This window comes from Molossus molossus, unplaced genomic scaffold, assembly GCF_014108415.1.
Source record: "Molossus molossus isolate mMolMol1 unplaced genomic scaffold, mMolMol1.p scaffold_m16_p_1, whole genome shotgun sequence".
Taxonomy (NCBI): domain Eukaryota; kingdom Metazoa; phylum Chordata; class Mammalia; order Chiroptera; family Molossidae; genus Molossus; species Molossus molossus.
This window is the reverse complement of record NW_023425344.1, coordinates 221,462,188-221,482,167: the sequence shown is the minus strand read 5'-3', so window position 1 is coordinate 221,482,167 and position 19,980 is coordinate 221,462,188. Positions and strand designations below refer to the sequence as shown.

The window sequence follows — 19,980 nt, the reverse complement described above, 5'->3', positions numbered from 1 at the left end:
TCTGGATCCGGAGGGGCCGTTGGTTTTATTACACCCAGGAACCATTTCATCCATTAATCAGCCTTCATTAATCAGAGACATAGAGAAAGCAAGTGATTTGCAAAGTTCTAACGGAGTCTGATCACCTAGTACAGTGTTTTCCAAATGCTTCTTTTTCTATAATCCACAATAAAAATAGCATTTCACATCACACTCCAGTTTGCACATAGGTATATAATTTGTGTGTTTATATATGTATTTGTATATGTGTAGATAAGTGGCATATAAACTAAAATAAGTTTTAAAAAACAATATACTCACCCTTCCAAACAGAGCACACTCTTGATTATTTGTCTGTTGTGTTTCATTTTTTAAAATGCAGCCTCTAAGTCAATGTCATGGGTCACAGTAACAGTGTGAAAGAACCTATTTCCTATATTCTCGTTTTTCTTAATAACTTACAGTTTTTTAACTTGCCTTTTGTGGCTGCTGGTTAGTTCTCTCTCCCTTGTAGCTTTAGAATAAACCTTCACTTCTGAGCATGGTCACTTTTGACCAGTGAGTGTTTCTTAAGAGATCTAGGTATTTCTTCATCCCCTTTAGTGTAACAATGAGTGAAAATAGAGCTGAGGAGTAAGGAGCCTGTATGCTAGAGTACTTGTCAGAGATGAGGAATAATGTAATTAAAAAAGCAGAAACAAAATAACAAGTATTCAGTGAGCTGTACTTACAATTAAGGTAGTGAAATCTTTCTGCAAATCATGAAAAGACACCGCTGAAGAGTCTCTTATTCTTCTGACTGTAACTACAATTCCCTTAGTCATTAGAACATAAATAAATGAATCCTGGCCAATGTGGCTCAGTTGGCTGGAGCATTGTCCTGTACACCAAAAGGTGGTGAGTTTAATTCCTGGTCAGGGCACATACCCAGGTTGCAGGTTCGCTCCCCAATCGGGCATGGCAGCCAATCATTGTTTCTCTCTCACATTGATGTTTCTTTCTTTCTCTCTTTCCCTCCCTCCTTTCCTCCCTCCCTCTCTCCTTCCCTGTCTTTCCCCCTCTCCCTTCCTCTCTAAAAATCAGTCATTGGAAAAACACACAAAAATAAAAGAGTTAAAGTTGTGAGAGTGTTTAAGTCTGAGTCTGGCAAGTAATGTTTCTAATGTCTGCTCTCTCTCTGCCCTCTTCTCTGAAACATGCTTCTTTAGGTGCTTCAAATCTCTTCTCAACATACCTGGCCAGGTGTCAGCAGTATCTGTGCAGTGTTCCCGACTCTTTGTGCCTGGAACTTCTAGAAAACATCTTCTCATTGCTCCTCGTCACCTCTGCCAGTCTTCACCCAGAGCCTCACCTGCCTGAGGACTATGCTGAGGAGGATGACGTTGAGGGGAAGGGTCCATTGGATTTGCGGTCCCCACCAGAGAGCCCTCAGCACATAGCACAGCCTGAGAGGAAGTCAGAACGGGGTTCCCTGGGAGTCCCCAGGAGCCTTGCTAATACAGTTCCAAGCTATCTGAAGACAGAGCCCAAAGACAGTTCCCCAGGGCCTCACGGGCACAGCTTTTTGGACCTAAAGCACTTTACGAGTGGTATCAGTGGGTTCCTGGCTGATGAGTGTGCAATAGGGGCCTTCCTCAGGCTCCTCCAGGAGCAGCTGGACGAGCTCAGCAGCCACAGCCCCCATGAGGAGCCAAAGGTGCCAGGAGGCCAGGGCTGCCTGGGAAGCAGAGACACACTGCAGAGCCGCCTGCACCAGTTTTCCAAGGTTCTCTCGGAGGCCCAGTGGAGATACAAGGTGGTGACAAGCAACCAGGTCTCAGGTGAGTGCAGGCAGCAGAACCAGTGGGTCCAGAAAGTGAGGATGGAGAAAAACCTCAGGAACGTGGGAGAGGGAGGAGGTCACGGGAGTCACACCGTACTTGTCATTTCACCATAGCAACTGGTGTCAGAACCAGGCCTCAGAGCCCAGTCCAAATCTTCCTCCACCTGTTACCCCAGGAGGTGGGTCAAATCAAAACTGATAACTGCCTCGTGACCCACTGGGTTTGCTGTTTCAGAGGAGCAACCTTCCCGAAGATACCGGTCCGTTACCACCCTGTACCCTAGTCTCCGCCGAGGTCGTCGGACACGAAGGAGCCGGGCAGGTGAGTGATGCCTCATGCCTTGTTCCCACCTACCAGGCAAGTGGCATAGTGGCACTTGTCTAATATTCTGTAAGATAAAGCACGTGGTCCAAACAAACAAAGTGATCTAAGATTATCCTAGCCCCACTCCACCAAGATAACCCTTGCTAATAGTTCCCTTGTAGAAATTTTCCACATAGTACAAGCATATATATAATTTCATAGATTCAGATGTATCATTGAGAACTGTAACTTTTTTCACTTACGGCCTTTTACATGTACAGATGTATCATACTATATATTGACATCTTTTTTCACTTATTTTAAAAGCTGCTTAATATTCCATTGTCATATGTACCCTTTTGTGGACATTTAAATTGTTTCCAGTTTTTTTTACTATTATAAACACTGCTGTAGTAAACAACCCTGTACATATGTCTGTGCATACTTGTATGAATATAGCCATAGGATAAGACCCTAACAGTAGAAAAGCAAGGTCAAAGATATATGGATATAAAATAAAGATATTACCAAGTTGCCTTAAAAAAAGATGGACCGCCCTGGCCAGTTTGCTCAGTGGTTAGAACTTCAACCTGTAGTCCAGAGAGACCCAGGTTCGGTTCCCGGTAGGGGCATGTGCCTCGGTTGCAGTTTGTCCCTGGCCCTGGTTGGTCATGCGGGTGGCGGCCACTCAATGTGTCCCTTTCACGTCGATGTTTCTCTCTCTCTCTCTCTTCTTCTCTCTCCCTCCCGCTCTATCTGAACAAAAAAATGGAAGAATGTCCTCGAGTGAGGATAAAAAAAAAAAAAAAGATGGACCAATGTATATTCCCACCAAATGTATATGAATGCCTATTAGCATGTAATCAAATTTCTATTATGGTTTTGTTTTGTTTTTTATCCTCACCCAAGGATATTTTCCCATTTATCTTCAGGTAGAGAGAGGGAGAGGAAGGGAGAGAGAGAGAAACATCAGTGTGAGAGGGACACATATCGACTGGTTGCCTCCTGCACCACCCTGACCAGGGCCAGGGACAAACCACAGCCTAGGTACATGCCCTTGGCTGGAATCGAACCCGGGACTCATTGGTCCTAGGGCCAACGCTCTACCGCTGAGCCAAACTGGCCAGGGCTCTATTAACATTTTTGGTACTGGTTTTTAAGTTATTAACAGGGAATTCGTAAGAGTTTCCTATGTGCTAATAATTCTAGGTATCTTGAGGGAAGTGAATGAGGCATATGTTAGAACTTTGCATTTAAAATATTTATGATTTACCTGCAAAGGTAGTTTACATGAAAAACTTAAACTGCACTGAGGCACTGCCCGAAAACAGAAGAAAACTCTATAAAGGGGACACCAGCACAGCCTACAAAAGTCAGGGAAAGGGATTTGATGGAAAAATCGGCTCTTGAACCAAGCGCGGAAGAATGAGAAGTCTCCGGCAGTGGCAATGAGAAAAGTGAGCCGTCAAGTGGAGGCTCTTATGAGAGAAGCCTGGAACACTTCAAGGCTGAGTTGCTAAGCCCTTAAGCTGCTCATTTGATCGGTTTGCGTCAAAAGGCAGAGTTTGCATCCACTTTACCCATCCTCCCCAAGAATGCACAAGCCATCTTTCCTGCAGCTGTATGTCCCTTTCCAGACAGGGAGCCAAGAAGACTCCCTTGCAAAGGGCTGACATTACCCTCGAATGACCACACGAAGGAATAGTAAGCCTCCATTCACTAGGAAAAGCAGGTGTTGCTATAGAAGAAGCAGTGGGGGTGGTAGTTACCCATTATCCTCTCTCTCTAGCTCCCCAGATCTTGGTTTTCAAGTCAACGTCTTTCTACATTGTAAGGAGTTGGTGGTTGATTTTCTCTCTTTTTCCCAACACCTCTAGATGGCCGGGACAGAGGTTCCAATCCATCCCTGGAAAGTACAAGTAGTGAGCTGAGCACAAGTACTTCAGGTATGGGGGTCCCAGCCAATTGCCAACTTCAAGCAACTTTGCCCTAATATGGAGTTGCTCTAATATAGTGTAAAAACCTGGACTGAGCAGTTCTTATTTATAAGATAAATAAGTCCCAGAGATGTAACACACAGCACCGTGACTATAGTTAACACTGTATTGTGTATTTGAAAGTTGCTAAGAGTAGATCTTAAAAGTTCTCATCAAAAGAAAAAATTACAGCCATGTGTGATGATGAATGTTAGCTAAATTTTAGTAATCATTTTATAACATATGAAATCATTATGTTGTATACCTAAAGTTAACACAATATTACAAGTCAATTAAAAAAGTTTGGTTCTGTAGGTGGCCATATTTCAATAGGGAAAGAGCTGTTTCTCTATCAGTTGAGTTACCCATCAGCAGAGAGAAACAGGTGAATACCTAAGAATGGTACTTAAGTCTTATATTCAAAGATGATAGCATAGGTTTGCCCTTCAACTGAGAAAAAATCAAGACCCATTTATGTACCTTTTAAAAAAAGAAGCTTGAAGATATAAGAGTTTGGTGGGAGATGATAGCAGTATAGCTTTTTCTCAATTTCTGTTGCTTCCTTGGCCCCCACGTTCTGTGTCCCAACAGAAGGAAGTCTGAACACCATGTCTGGAAGGAATGAACTGGATGGCCGGTTACAGCCCCAAACTCAAAGTTCCCTTATCCCCATGATGTTCTCCCCACCTGAGTCGCTGCTGGCATCGTGCATCCTCCGGGGGAACTTTGCAGAAGCCCATCAGGTGAGGGGCTGGGCAGCAGGTATTAGTACCTTAGGCCTCAACTTGTCATAGTAAAGAATGTGAAATCTGGCCTAGCTGGCGTGGCTTAGTGGATTGAGAGGTCCCGGGTTCGATTCCCAGTCAGGGCACATGCCCGGGTTGCAGGCTCAGTCCCCAGTAGGGGGCATGCAGGAGGCAGCCAATAGATGTTTCTCTCTCACATCAATGTTTCTATCTCTCTTTCCCTTCCTCTCTCTAAAAAAGCAATAAAAACATATTAAAAAAAAAAAAAAAGAGTCTGGCTGATGTGGCTCAGTGGTTGAGCTCGACCCATACACCAAGAGGTCACGGTTCGATTCCAGTCAGAACACATGCCCAGGTGTGGGCCCGATCCCCAGTGGGGGGCGTGCAGGAGGCCGCCAGTCGATGTTCTCTCTCATCGATGTTTCTGTCTCTCTCTCCCTCTCCATTCCTCTCTGTCTGAAATCAATAAAGGAAAAAAAATTTAGAAAAAAGAATGTGAAGTCCACCCCTAGTTGTCTGGAACCTTCTGGGCCTCAGGTAAAGCTGGATACATGTGCAACCAGAGCCACTTGGGAGCATCTGAGGGGCCACACCCAGCAGGAGAAACAGAGGAGAGTTTCCATGTCCAAAGCCAGACTGGAGGGGGCTTAAGCTGTTGCATGGTTGGTTGGTTTTTTTAACATACACAGTATTTGAACAGAGAATATTCAGCTATACTTCCACCATTTCAAAACATGGAAATATTTTTGTTTCTTTCCTTCTAAGGCTTCTCTGAACACATACATGTTTTTACATAGTAAAAAATCATGATGCAGACCATGTTTAATAAGAAACAGAATGCCAGTTCAATATACAAGTATAGGGGCTACCAGTCTAAAATGTTCATGTTGTCTAGGGAAAGTGCAAGAAGAAATCAGAAAGACATACTCTCTCTGAGCTTCTATATCCTCATTTGGAAACTGAAGTTAAATATAATACCTGCTTGTCCTCATGGGGATGTTAAGAGGATTCTGTACAAGCTGTGAGAAATATAAGAATCCTCTGCTATCGTTTAAATTTAATAGTATAACCCAGGCCAATTTGGCTCAGCGGTAGAACATCGGCCCTCAGACCAATGAGTCGCAGGTTCAATTCTGGTCAAGGGCACGTACCTTGGCTGCTATTTGTTTCTGGCCCTGGTCAGGGTCATGTGGGAGGCAGCCAGTTGATGTCTCTCTCACATCAATGTTTCTTTCTCTCCCTCTCTCCCACTCTATCTGATGATAAAGAGAAAAATATCTTGGGTGAGGATTTAAAAATAATAATAATAATAATAAATAAATTTAATAGCATAAAACCTACCATTCTAATTTTTGAAACTCTGTTGGTATATTTATCACACCGTGCTCTGACGTGTAGGTCAGAATTTTTCTTTCGTGTGAGTTCAGTTGTTGAGAGATAAATCGAGCAGAAATCTAGGTGATAGGAGAATCTTTGCCTAGCCTTCTCTGGTCATTTTAGGTCCCATACTTTAATGATAATGATAATTCTGACCATCGAGGGAGGATAGGACCCTCACCCGCCTTTCTTACAGCAAATGTGATGCTTTACCCCCAAATGACCTCGCTTCCACTTTCTTTCATGGGCCCTTGATCTTTTATCTTTTTTTTTAAACAAAAGCTTTATTTTTATAACCTGGTTATAGTATAAGCCATGCGTATTATAAGTAAATACCAAAAGTATTAATTAGAAAATAATATTACTTGTAACCCTATTGTCCAAAACCAACATTAAAGGTAAAGTATATTTTTAGCCATTATTTTTTCAAGATATATATGACTTTAAGTAGCCAAGATTATTTTGAATTTAAAACTTTATATAATGCCTTGTAACTGATTTAATGACCTTACAACAGTCTGATCAAGTAGCTACATTTGACCCTTCTCCTGCTACTCAACATCTAAATTATTTTCAACCTTGTAATAATTACAATAAATAGTACCAAGATTATCACCTTTAGGCATTAAGCCTTTTGAATTACTTCCTTAAGAAAGTTTCACATGAAAATTACTGAGTCAAAGAATATAAACGTTTTTAAAGCTTTATGGATTGCCAAATTGCTTTTCAAAAAAGGTTGTGACAGTTCATTTTACCCACCCCCCTTGAGGATTTATTTTTACACTTTGTCATTGTGACAGATGCAAAATGGTATTAATATGACTTAAATTCCCTGGATTACTGAAAAGGATTATATTTTTCATCTGTGTATTAGTCATATGCCTCTGCTCTTTGAAATTGTTCACATCTGCCCATTTTCTGCTGGGGCTTTGGTGGCTTCGCCGGCTTGGGTAAGTCACTTCTGTATGTGATCTACCCTTCTGACATGCAGTGCTCTTCCCCCCTTGCAGAGCAGATGTTTTAGGGCTATGGTCTAATGATGGGCAAGATCCTGTATCTCCAGATATTCCCCAACTCAGTGGGCCCACCACAGCCCACACTCCTCCCTGTCTTATACCAGGTGGTGTTCATGTTCGACCTGAAGTCCTCACCCAGCGCAGGAGAACTGATGTTCGTGGAGCGCTACCAGGAGGTGATCCAGGAGCTGGCCCGAGTCGAGCACAAGATTGAGAACCAGAACTCAGATGCGGGCAGCAGCACCATTCGAAGAACAGGCAGTGGCCGCTCAACTCTGCAGGCCATTGGCAGCGCGGCAGCGGCAGGTCAGGCTTCCTTGTTGCCACCACAAGTGGTCAGGTGGTAGCTGGGGAAGGAGGGTCTCAGGGGGAAAGCCACCCAAATGATAAGCTCCTCAGGATGGTGAGCAGAAATCCAGAGCAGGACACTTGCCTTGAGGAATGGTAGCCCTGCCATATTGAGAGTCAGTTTGTAACTGCGACCCGTTTCCCTGACTGTGGTGGTCACATACCTGCCACTCGAGCGACTCATTAAGCTTGGCCTGTGTGACTAAAGCTGAAAGGTGTGAATGCTGTTTTCACCATGTGTTTTCATGGCCGCTATCTTGGGCTTTGGGAAATGATTAGGAGTTTATTTCCTTCCATGTCAATATCTAGGGATTAAGTGTATTATTTTACTTTACCATAAAGTGAAAAAGTTGTGTATAACTCCTATGGCCTGCGATTCACAGGTGTCAATTCTCAGCCTTGGCTACGCTGCAAAAACTGATCCTTTCATTATTCCTCTGTTTTTCCCCCACTGTGCAACCCACTTCTGTGCCTGCAGCCAGCCTACGGCAGCAGTTCGGGGCCACAGTCTGCTCTGGCCTAGGGCCCCATGAGAGACCTCAGGGCACAGGCTGCCATAAATTCACACCCATGTGCTTTCTTAAAAGTGGATTCTTGTTTCGTTTTTCACATTATCGTACAGGTCTAGGCTGCACGTATCAAGTAGCATCACACGTTGCTCCTTCTCTATTCTCCCAGCAATTTCTGATAGCTATTCAAAAATATATGCACTTCCTTTTTGCTTTTGATATAAAGGGGCTCTTACAACAAGTGCTGTTTTCTACCTTGTTCTTTTCACAGTGAATTTCAGAGATCTTTTCTGATTAGCACACAGATCCACCTCATTCTTTCTCAGCCTCCCTTTAGATCCCATTTGGAAGAAACCCTCACTCATCACACTCATTATGAGTTTCTCTTGGTCTTCCTTTCCATGCCGTTGCCTTGATGCCATTACAGTGGGCTGCAGTGGGTACTCATATGCACAGACAATGCCATTAGAATGGGCTGCAGTGGGTTCTCACAGGCACAGACGATGCCATTAGAATGGGCTGCAGTGGGTACTCATATGCACAGACAATGCCATTAGAATGGACTGCAGTGGATACACGTATGCAAAGACAATGCCATTAGAATGGGCTGCAGTGGGTTCTCACAGGCACAGACGATGCCATTAGAATGGGCTGCAGTGGGTTCTCACAGGCACAGACGATGCCATTAGAATGGGCTGCAGTGGGTACTCATATGCACAGACAATGCCATTAGAATGGGCTGCAGTGGCTACACATGCACAGACAATGCCATTAGAATGGGCTGCAGTGGGTACTCATATGCACAGACAATGCCATTAGAATGGGCTGCAGTGGATACACATGCACAGACAATGCCATTAGAATGGGCTGCAGTGGGTTCTCACAGGCACAGACGATGCCATTAGAATGGGCTGCAGTGGGTTCTCACAGGCACAGACGATGCCATTAGAATGGGCTGCAGTGGCTACACATATGCACAGACAATACCATTAGAATGGGCTGCAGTGGGTTCTCACAGGCACAGACGATGCCATTAGAATGGGCTGCAGTGGCTACACATATGCACAGACAATACCATTAGAATGGGCTGCAGTGGGTACTCATATGCACAGACGATGCCATTAGAATGGGCTGCAGTGGGTTCTCACAGGCACGGACGATGCCATTACAGTGGGCTGCAGTGGGTGCTCATAGGCACAGACGATATCCTGTGGAGAAGGACCTCGAACACTTTTTAAATAACTACTTTTCAAAATTAAAGTGGTATATAGAATTATTTTAACCTTTACTTTTACTCCACTGCTGGGTGTCCAGGGATGGTATTTTACTCCATCTCTGACGTGACCGACAAGCTGCTCAACCCCTCTGGAGATCCCATCCCTACACTCCAGGAGGACTTTTGGCTAAGCAGTGCCCTGGTGGAGCCCACTGACCCCCTGAGGGAGCTTCTGGAAGACCTCAGCCCCCCCGCCATGGCTGCCTTTGACCTTGCTTGCTCTCAGTGCCAGCTCTGGAAAACCAGCAAGCAGCTCTTGGAAACAGCCGAGCGACGTCTGAACAGTAGCCTTGAGAGCCGGGGTGAGTGTGCTTCTTTGGCTTCATTCCTTTTCAGACGGATTTCGGAGATACTTGAGAAAATATGCAAAAAGAAAGTACTTACTGGGGAAGGAGGGACAGGGAAAACAGGTTAGATAATTTCCTCATGTCCAGGCTACAGGCATAAATACAGTCTGTTGAAAGCCTTCCCTTCTTACTACACATAGCAATCTGTAGTGGGTTGGGGAAATTCTTTCTGATTTATGGATAAAGTCAAGGAATAAGTAAATATTCAAAAATGCTATAAATGGAATTTGTGTCTTTAGACAGCATTCCCCCATTCCCCCTCCTGAGTGAACCCCCATATCCTATAATCTGGGGGTAGTCTTGAGTTTGTAAATCAGGTATAAGGGAAAACTTGGTGCATTCTCATCATTTAGGGAACGTTTCATGTCAGTATAGGAAACCATTGGCTTGTCAAGTTCACAGATGCTGGCCAAGGGCAACCTTGCAAGCAGGCCTTCGTAAGGATAGAAGTCTCCGGCCTGCTGTGCTAACTCTTCTCTGCACACATCTCCAGATCGCTTCTGAGCGGCTGGTGGAATGTCCTTCAGTGTTCACCTAGTCCTCCTACGAAAGTATACTGTGGCACACGCAGTTCTTTTGGGGGGAACAATTCCCCTCTTCCTCATCTAGCACTTATATTCTAAAATGAAAGGAGATATTATTCAAACTATTAGTAGCTGAAATGGTTTCAGGTTAGTCAATTAGAAGTTAATTTAGTACCTATTGTGTCTCTAGATTATCCCAAGTATCTGGGGGTACAGTACAGGTATAAGGAGTCATCTCTGTTCATAAAGTTGTTCATAGTCTAGTCGGGATGTCAAGAGCCTACTCAAAGCAGTTAGAGAAGACAGATATGGTCTGGGGTCAAGTCCTCAGCTGAGGGCAATACCAAGGCAAATCCACAAGAAGTGCCTGATTGGCTGGGACAGTGCTTCCCACTGGAGGGCCAGATTCTTGCATATACACACCACCACCACCACCCCCCACCCGCCCTGCTGACAGCGGTGGCACCTTGCAGGAGGCAGCCCTGGAACCTCAGGCACAGAAAAGCCAGATATGCTGGTTGTCGCCCAAAATGGCACAGGGTATATTTCCTCCTTAATATTGGAGAAGATAAAACTGTACAGCCGAATGCAGGACTGAGTCCCAGTCTCTGAAAGTACCTTATTTTTTCTGTATTCTCTCTTCCTTCATCTGCTCTCAGGTCGACGGCTGGACCACATCCTCCTCAGTGCCGATGGCATTCGAGGTTTTCCGGTCGTTCTTCAGCAAATCAGTAAGATTCTCAATTATTCACTTATGTCAACTGGACCAACTAAGTCGGGTGAGTTGCTTTCCCCCTTTTTTTTCTCCTAGACTCAGAACATTAGGTCAGCATCAGACTTCCCTTTTTCTTCCTCATTTGCTTTCTGCAGAGAGTGTAGAAGAGAAAGGAGGAGTTCCTCCCCGGTGCAGCATTGCTGAGCTGCTCCAGATGTGCTGGCCCAGCCTGACAGAGGACTGTGCTGCCAGCCACGCCACCCTCTCCCAGCAGCTGGACCAGACCCTTCAGTCGCTGAGAGAGGCGCTAGAGCTGCCAGGTACCCGCCCCAGTATGGGAGCAGATGAGGACTGCCCTAGGGAGAGGAAACACTTTGGAGCAGAGGCTTAGGACTTCAGCAAAGAGCCCTACTAGCCCTCTCCACCTATTCCCCTGCCTCTCAAGTGAAGAGATGGTTAACACTCCATTACCTGATACATCTCTCTTATTCCTAATGAGCAATACACCCCGAAGTTAGTAAATATTGATCAACCCTTCCCCAAAAGATTGATGTGCTCTTCATAAAGCCATTCCAACCACCAAGACACTGGGGTGAAAACAGAACCATCCACCCCGATTTCTCCAGACTCAAAGCTCTTCCTGGCTGGAAATCATTTGTACATGCGGCCAACTTGGGATTTTGTAGCTGCCTTGTAAGTGTAGCACCCAAGCTGTGGGAGGCCCCACGCAGTGTACAGAGGCCCAGTTCACATAATCATGTTGGAAATTGACCCAAAGCTGGATGCACAGAATAAAGCCTACATCCTTTCTGCCATTACTCCTCTCAGAGCCCAGGAGCACTCCACTCTCCTCCCTGGTGGAGCAAGCGGCCCAGAAAGCTCCAGAGATAGAGGCCCACCCTGTGCACATCCAGACTCAGCTCCTCCGGAAGAACCTGGGCAAACAGACCCCAGCGGGCAGCAGGCAGACCGACTACCTGGGCACCTTCTCCAGTTACTGCAGCACCCTGGCTGCAGTGCTTCTTCAGAGTTTGCGCTCTGAGACTGGTAAGCAGGAAGAAAAAGGAAACAGAGTTATGACCAGTCTGCAAGTGTTTAGAGCAAGGAAGAGGAAAGATACCCAGTTAAGAGCTTCTGGGCACAGCAGTAGCCAGGGACTCTAGATTTTAAGGTCTTTCCTTATTCTTCTGCATTTTATTCGTCTTTGGCTCCCCAATACCTAGTACAATTGTACAGCACATGGGCATGCTCAATAAATTCTGATGGTGTTAATGACTCAGAAATACCTCTCAGACCTTCAGTCCATTGTGGGCATGAGGACCAGCAGGGAACTGAGTCTCTGATAGGAGTCCACAGAGCAAGCACTCCATGCACCTGGGTCGTGTTAGCTGCGCAGGGTGAGCTGTTTGCGGCCAGACCCGCCCACCGAAGTTTTCTGTGGTTGGAGTCTCTAGAGCCATTGGAAGGCACAGACAACTTGTGGTCAGGGTCATGTTGAGAATATCCTTTACCTAAAAAATGTCAACAGAAGGGCTTGCATTGTAGACTTCGTCTTGACACCACTTTTTTTATTTGTTCTGCAATACAGGGCTCTGAACTGTTGCTCTCTGTGGTACAAAGGTCACTTTCTTTACCTTTGCAGATCACGTGGAGATCAGAGTAGGAAATCCCTTTGTTCTCCTGCACCAGAGCTCTTCCCAACTGGTGTCACACCTCCTGCTTGAGCGACAAGTCCCACCTGACAGGTAGGAGCTACCCTGTGGGAATCACACATGAGCCTTCCTAACTGTTTCATCAAGGAGCCCGAGGGTGCCGTGGGGATATGCTCGGGTTCAGTATAGGGAGTGGGGTTCCTTCTAGACTTTGCCCTTGATTTACATTTACTCTTATACAGCTACCTTCAAATTCAGTGTGCCTCCTTTCTCTCTCTGCCACCACTAAGAGTCACATTGCAAATATAAAACTAAGGGGAGAATCTTCATTTAGGAATAGGCAAACATCCAAAAATTAGATAACACATTAGTTGGCTAGGCTATAGAAACACAAGCATTCTCATAGATTACTGGTGGGATATGAAGGGGTACACGCCCCTGTGGGAAGGCAGTTTGTCTATATATACTAAAATTACAAATGTATTTATCCTTTGACCTAGAAGTTCATGTTGAGAATTTATCCTGTGGCTTTATTATGCATATGGAAAATGATGTATATACATCATTTTATTAAGCCTTATATGTAACAGCAACAGATCAGAAAAATCCATTGTCCACTAACAGGAGACTAGTTAAATTATGCTTCATCCCCATAATTGAAAACTATGTACAGTAAAAAGAAATGAGAGACCTCTCTATAGAGAGATATGAACAGATAGCACTCCAAGATACATTATTAAGTAAAAATAAATGAATAAGGACAGAGCAATATGTTAATAGGCTACATTTTGTGTTTAAAAAGAGAGAGGGACAGTTAAAGAGCCCACATGTACATTTGCTGGGTGATCATAAAGCAGTGGTTCTCAACCTTCCTAATGCCACCACCCTTTAATACAGTTCCTCAGGTTGTATATGGGCGTATCTGCACGTGGGCGGACCCGCCTGCAGACGGATAGAGGAGCGGTGTCTCTGTTCCTAAGACCATCGGAAATATGTGTTTTTCGATGGTCTTAGGCGACCCCTGTGAAAGGGTCATTTGACCCCCCAAAGGGTCGCGACCCACAGGTTGAGAAGCACTGTCATAAAGGAAGACTGAGGTTCAGCGATGGTGGCTGTGCACTGAGGCTCTGCATTCCCTCTGCTTCTCTCCCTCCAGGCTGGCAGCCCTCCTGGCCCGTGAGGGCCTCGGTCTCAGTGTGCCTCAGGTCATTGTCAGCTGCTGCTGTGAGCCCCTTGCCCTTTCCTCTTCCCTGCAGAGCCAGCAGACGTCATCTCTCCTGACCCACCTGGGCGTCCTGGCCCAACTGTACACCGCCCGCTGCCTGGAGGACCCCCCACTTTCTATGCAGAGCTCCCCAAAGACAACTGAGAACCACACATCAGAGAAAAAGCCCAACTCCTCCCCAAAAGATTCATCACTCTCAGCCCTCACCGCCTCTACCTTGGCCTTCCTTAAATCCCGCTCAAAGCTGCTGGCTACAGTAGCCTGTCTGGGGGCTTCTCGGGGATCAAAGGTCACCAAGCCCAGCTTGTCATGGAAGGAGCTTCGTGGCCGCAGGGAGGTACCTCTGACCACAGAGCAGGTAGCCCGGGAGTGTGAGCGCCTTCTGGAACACTTCCCTATGCTTGAGGCTTCCCTCCTGGCTGCCTGGGAGCCCCTCCGAGGGTCCTCCAAGCAGGAGCAGAGTCTGGCAGCAAGCCTCTGTGGCCAGGCTAGTGTCTCTACTGTCCTCCTGGGCCTGCATTCTCCTGTTGCCCTGGACGTGCTCACAGACGCCTTCGAGGAAGCCCTGGTGGCCAGAGATTGGCCCCGGGCCCTTCAGCTCACTGAAGTGTACGGGCGAGACGTGGATGCCTTAAGCAGCATACAGGATGCGGTCCTGAGCTGTGCTGCAGCATGTGGTGAGCAGAAAACTACGCCTCCCTCCTTCACTAGTGGGAATAACATTTAGCATTCACCGAGTGTGTCATCACCTTTGATCCTCACAATAACTCTAGAGCAGCGGTTCTCAACCTGTGGGTCACGACCCCTTTGGAGGTCGAACGACCCTTTCACAGGGGTCGCCTAAGACATAACAGTAGCAAAATTACAGTTATGAAGTAGCAACGAAAATAATTTTATGGTTGGGGGTAACCACAACATGAGGAACTGTATTAAAGGGTCGCAGTATCAGGAAGGTTGAGAACCACTGCTCTAGAGGAAGGTGGCACCAAAAGGTAGGAAACTTGCCCAGGATAGTAAATCGTGGAGCAGTGCTTAAAACCTAGGTCTGTCTAACTTTAGAACATATATCCATAACCAATATTCTCAGCCCTGCGTATCAGAATCATTGGAAAATTCTATAAACCACAAGTATCTGAGCTCCATCCCCAGAAGCCCCAGATGGAAGTTAGGTAAATGTTTACTTTAAAACGGGGGTCAGAAAATTCTTTCTTTTGAGGGCTTTGTAGGCTATAGAGTCTCAATTGAAACTACTCAACTCTTCTACTGTAGCATGAAAGCAGCTATAGAGGGTGTGTGTGTGTGTGTGTCTATGTCTGTGTTCTTATTGATTTTAGAGAAAGGAAGGGAGAGGGAGAGAGAGAGAGAAACAGCTGATCAATCAGCTGCTTCCTGCAAGCCCCCGCCTGGGAATCAAGCCCACAATCTGGGTATGTGCCCTGAGCAGAATGGAACTGGTGACCTCTCAGTGCATGGAACAATGCCCAACCAAATGAGCCACACCAGCCAGGGCAAGCATGTCTATATTTTAATAAAACTATTTATAAAAACACTGGGGATCTGTTTGATAACCCCTACTTTAAAAGCTCCCCAGGAGCCCAGCTGGTGTGGCTCAGTAGTTGAATGTCAGCTCTTGCACCAAGAGGTCACCTGTTTGATTCCTGGTCAGGGCACATGCCCAGGTTGTGGGCCAAATCCCCAGTGGGCGCATGCAGGAGGGGACCAATTGATGCTCTCGCTCATCGATGTTTCTGTCTCTCTCTCCTTCTCCCTTCCTCTCTCTCTAAAAATCAATTTTAAAAAATTGAAATCTCCCCAGGATATTTTAATGTGTGACCAGAATTGAGAGCTAATGACCCACCACACTCCACTAGGAGAGCAATATTGGGCCTACTGTCGTGAAAGGTTTCTGGGTAGAGGGGCCTGGCTCCCTGTGGGAAAGAGAAAATTATTCCTTGAGAAGGGGGAAGAAATCCACTGCCTGACTGGTGATGCAGTCTTCTCTGCTTGGAGTCTGTTTGTCAACTCTGAGATGGGTTGTGGGAGAGAGATCTACCAATAATGATAGAGGATGCTGAGGGAGTGAAACTAGTTTACCTGAGATAACTTTCAAGTAGTTATATATGGCACAGAGTAGAAATTGTAGGGAAAACTAAAAGTTCACGGACTCACTGAGTCTGAAACATTCCCTGAGTCAGAACATGAAGAGTTTCATCTCTTCTGTCTTTTCTCCCTTCCTTCCTTCTCTCTTCCTTCCTATTTCTTCCTCTCTTTTCTCCTTCTCTTCCTCTCTCTTCAAAAAGTCTCATGACTCTGATTATGTTTTCATAAAGACAAACATAGGGGTATAACACTTCTTCTTGCCATATAGTAGTGGTTCCAAGTGTAAAAACTAGTTAAGGTCAGATGATTTTAAGGATCCTCCAAGCTCCTGTTTCATGAAACTGAACTAAGCCCTTCCCTTAAGAAGTAACCTGGACTCTGGAGCTCTTCCAGTGCCAGGCTTGCTGCCTCTGGGCATCCTTTTGTTCTGCAGACGGAGAAGGTTGGCAGTACCTGTTTCCTGTGAAGGATGCATCTCTGAGAAGTCGGCTGACCCTAAAGTTTGTGGATAGGTGGCCCCTGGAGTCGTGCCTGGAGATCCTGGCCTACTGCATTTCAGACACAGCTGTCCAAGATGAACTGAGGTGTGAACTACAGAGAAAGTTGGCGGAGCTGCAGGTGTATCAGAAGGTATGGACCCTGACATCAAGAGAAGAAATGGACTTCTCTCCCTGTTACCAACTCAAGCTAGTCTATTCTTATGTGATGGTGGATTTTAGGAAACGGAAAATCTAGACCTGGCTTTTGCTTTGCACCTGGCTTCTATTCTTAGGTGAACTTCAAGGAAGCCTCCTGGCTAGTTCCTCTTTCATTTTTTACCCTTATAATTTTAAATATATATGCATCAAACAAAGATAAAAAAATAACACTGGATGATGCTTTAGAGTCCAAAAGCGGATTAAAGTTGTAAGTACACAAAGCACAGGCTTTATTCTTGTATTATTACTTATTAATTATTGTATTATTTTCCATACACCTATAGCCTACTTTTGCCCCACCCTGTATATTTGAGCTTTGTGTATGTTTTATGTCCACTGGTTTTTTGTTGTTGTTATTCTTAAAGAGTTTTTATTTTATTTTATTTATTTATTTATTTATTTATTTATTTATTTATTTATTTATTTATTTTGGAGAGAGAGAGATAGAAACATCGAAGTGAGAAACATCTATCAGCTACCTCCTAAACGCCCCCTATCGGGGATCGAGCCCATTATCCAGATCATGTGCCCTGACCTGGAATCTAACTTGGACTTCTCAGTCCATGGGACAACACTCAATCCACTGAGCTACACCAGCTGGGCCTTCAAGAGTTTTTATAGAGCTTATCTCATAATATGTCTTTTTTAAAGATTGTTTTAAATCTTAGCTAAATTTCGAGAGCTGTTTTGAAAAGATGCATGAAAATGACAATTTCACCCTGGCCAGTTTGGCTCAGCAGTTAGAGCATTGGCCTGCGGTCCAGAGAAACCCGGGTTCGGTTCCCGCTGAGGGCATGTACCTCGGTTGCAGTTTGTCCCCGGCCCTGATTGGGTCGTGTGGGTGGCAACCACTCGATGTGTCCCTTTCACATCGCTGTTTCTCTCTCTCTCTCCGTCCCACTCTATCTGAACAAAATATCAAAAAATGTCCTCGGGTGAGGATAAAAATAAATAAATTAATTAATTTTAAAGAAAAAAGAAAATGACAATTTCAAAAGTGAAAGATTCTTGCAGGATATGTGTTACATTCAAGATCAAGAGGCTCAGGGAGACAGATTAGGTGATAACAAGCATAACATATGTGCTAATTTTCCATGTGTACTTGGAATTGAGCAGAATCCAGAGCCCCTCCAGCAAAAGGCAGGTGAAAATGGCAGATGAGAAAGATTTTCTTTCCACTCTTGCTCAGCAGTTTCCATGCAGAGCTAAACGCTACATGAAAGGTGATCCCACAGAGCATTCAAGCCAGCAGAATATCTTGACTAGAGTTTTGAGATGGAGGAGTATGGGACAGATGAAGCCAGAAGGGTGAACAAGCTTTAAGTTCTGAGAAACCTCTGAGAATTGTCCTCACAAGTGAAAGACCCCAATCCTGCCCTCTCCACTTAGTCTTTGCTCCCTGATTATGCTTCCCTGTCCTCTAAACAATCTTGGCCCCATTCGCTCCAATTCCTCCTCTCTCCCGGAAAGTTATGACATTCTGACTTTGGGACAGAGACCTAGGGATGGCTCATCCCTGGAGACTCCAATGCCTCGTTCATGGAGGAAGAAGCTGCATTTTGGTTTGACAGCTTGTCCTGTCTTTCTGTAGATCCTAGGTTTGCAGGCTGCCCCCGTGTGGTGTGATTGGCAGACTCTGAGGAACTGTTGTATTGAGGACCCATCAACTGTCATGAGCAAGATTCTAGAAGCAAAGGTACCATTTTCCTGGGTGGTATTCCCCTCCTTCCTCTTTTCAGAGTTAGAACTAGTTGTGTAAACCCTCTCCCCCCTTACCAGTGCCCACATTCTTTGTAACTACATCACATTCTTTTTTCTTTTGTGTTTGTGTGTGAATTTATTAATATACAGAGAAGTATAGAAATAGTTAACAGTTGATGCTTTTGTACTATCACCTTGTGTTCATACAAGAGATTTTCCACACTGTATGTACTGGGTACAGATGTACATGCAGCAGTGGAATTGCTGTGTCTTTGGGCATGAGCTCTCACCTGCACTAAGGTGATGCCAACTGCTCTTCAAATCAGTCGCCCCAACTATACTCACACTCAGTTCCTATTGCTCCATATCCTCTTTCAACTTTTCACTTTCTGCCAATAGAATGGTATCTTGTTGTTTTAATTTATAGTTCCATGATTATCTATGACCTAGAATATGTTTCATGTGTTTATTAGACATTTGAGTGCTATATAGAATTTATCTACCTTTTAAGGAGCTGAAATGCCATATAGTCATCTCTCGCCACTTCGCGCTTCGACTTTCGCAGGTTCACTCTATCTCAGTATTTTCAAATATATTCATTAAAAAGTAGATCAAGACAGTGAAAATAATACAGCACGTGCTCGGTTGTCTTAGTCTATTATACACCCCTGTATTACAATTAAAATTAAGATTACTATACGTGAAGATGGCGGCGTAGGTAAACACAGTATCGCGTCCTCCCACAACCACATCAAAGTTACAACTAAACTACAGAACAACCATCATTCAAAACCGCCTGACATCAAGCCGAAGGGAAGTCCTATAACTAGGAAATTAAAGCAGCAGCCACATTGAGACTGGTAGGAGGGGCGAAGGTGGAGGGGCTGGTCCCACACCCACTTGTGGCGGATACAAATCAGGAGGACACCTCGGCTGGGAAGGTCCTCCCTGAGGACTGAGGGGTCCCCGTCCCACACCAGGCGCCCCGCTCAGGGTTCCAGTGCCAGGAAGAGAATCCCCATAACTTCTGGTTGGAAAAACCAGCGGGAACTGAGGCTCAGGGAAGCTGACGCAGTTGGAGCCCCAGGCAGCTCCTTAAAGGGCCTGCACAGAGACTTACCGGACTCACTCCCTCTAAGCTTGGAGGGTATGCAGCTCGAGGGGCACCAGAGACACACAGGGAAGAACTGAGCTGTTTGGCATTGGAGTGAGGGCTGAAGAGAGGGCTTTCTCCCGGACAAACATGCTGTCAAAGGCCTTAGTTCCTTTGGTGAGCCCTTCCCTGAGGCTGCAGACAGCCGCCATATCTGAGACTCCAGCAACCTGCCTCACACTGGTAGCCCCGCCCTGGTGAATCCCTGAGGCTCCGACCCACCCAACTTTCAGGCCCACCCAAGCTGTTGCCAGTTGCTTCACCATAGGATTGGCCTGTCTTGGATCCTGCTTCAGGTTTTCCTAAATTCTTTCAAACAAGCAGCATCTGGTCTCAGCTAGCCCCATATCTCTCATTAAGTAATACACGGAAACAAACACAGGGAGACAGCCTAAATGAGGAGACAAAGAAACAGGTCCCAAATGAAAGAACAGAACAAAACCCCAAGAAAAGAACTAAGTGAAATGGAGATAAGCAACCTAACAGATGCTTAGTTCAAAATACTGCTTATA

At 45.3% G+C, this 19,980-nt stretch overlaps 1 protein-coding gene across 2 annotated transcripts in view; it reads left to right on the top strand.

Annotated features, from left to right (window-relative positions):
* The window catches only part of ZFYVE26 (zinc finger FYVE-type containing 26), a 66,848-nt gene that overhangs the window by 15,645 nt on the left and 31,223 nt on the right, over positions 1–19,980 (top strand). For both annotated transcript variants that reach the window (XM_036254618.1, XM_036254614.1), the window contains exons 11-23: positions 1,188–1,799; positions 2,037–2,123; positions 3,983–4,051; positions 4,673–4,824; positions 7,325–7,526; positions 9,392–9,655; positions 10,884–11,003; positions 11,095–11,259; positions 11,768–11,986; positions 12,582–12,684; positions 13,748–14,493; positions 16,350–16,546; positions 18,206–18,310. In XM_036254618.1, coding sequence (XP_036110511.1) covers positions 1,188–1,799; positions 2,037–2,123; positions 3,983–4,051; positions 4,673–4,824; positions 7,325–7,526; positions 9,392–9,655; positions 10,884–11,003; positions 11,095–11,259; positions 11,768–11,986; positions 12,582–12,684; positions 13,748–14,493; positions 16,350–16,546; positions 18,206–18,310 — 3,041 coding nt within the window. The remainder of the gene's footprint in view (positions 1–1,187; positions 1,800–2,036; positions 2,124–3,982; positions 4,052–4,672; positions 4,825–7,324; positions 7,527–9,391; positions 9,656–10,883; positions 11,004–11,094; positions 11,260–11,767; positions 11,987–12,581; positions 12,685–13,747; positions 14,494–16,349; positions 16,547–18,205; positions 18,311–19,980) is intronic.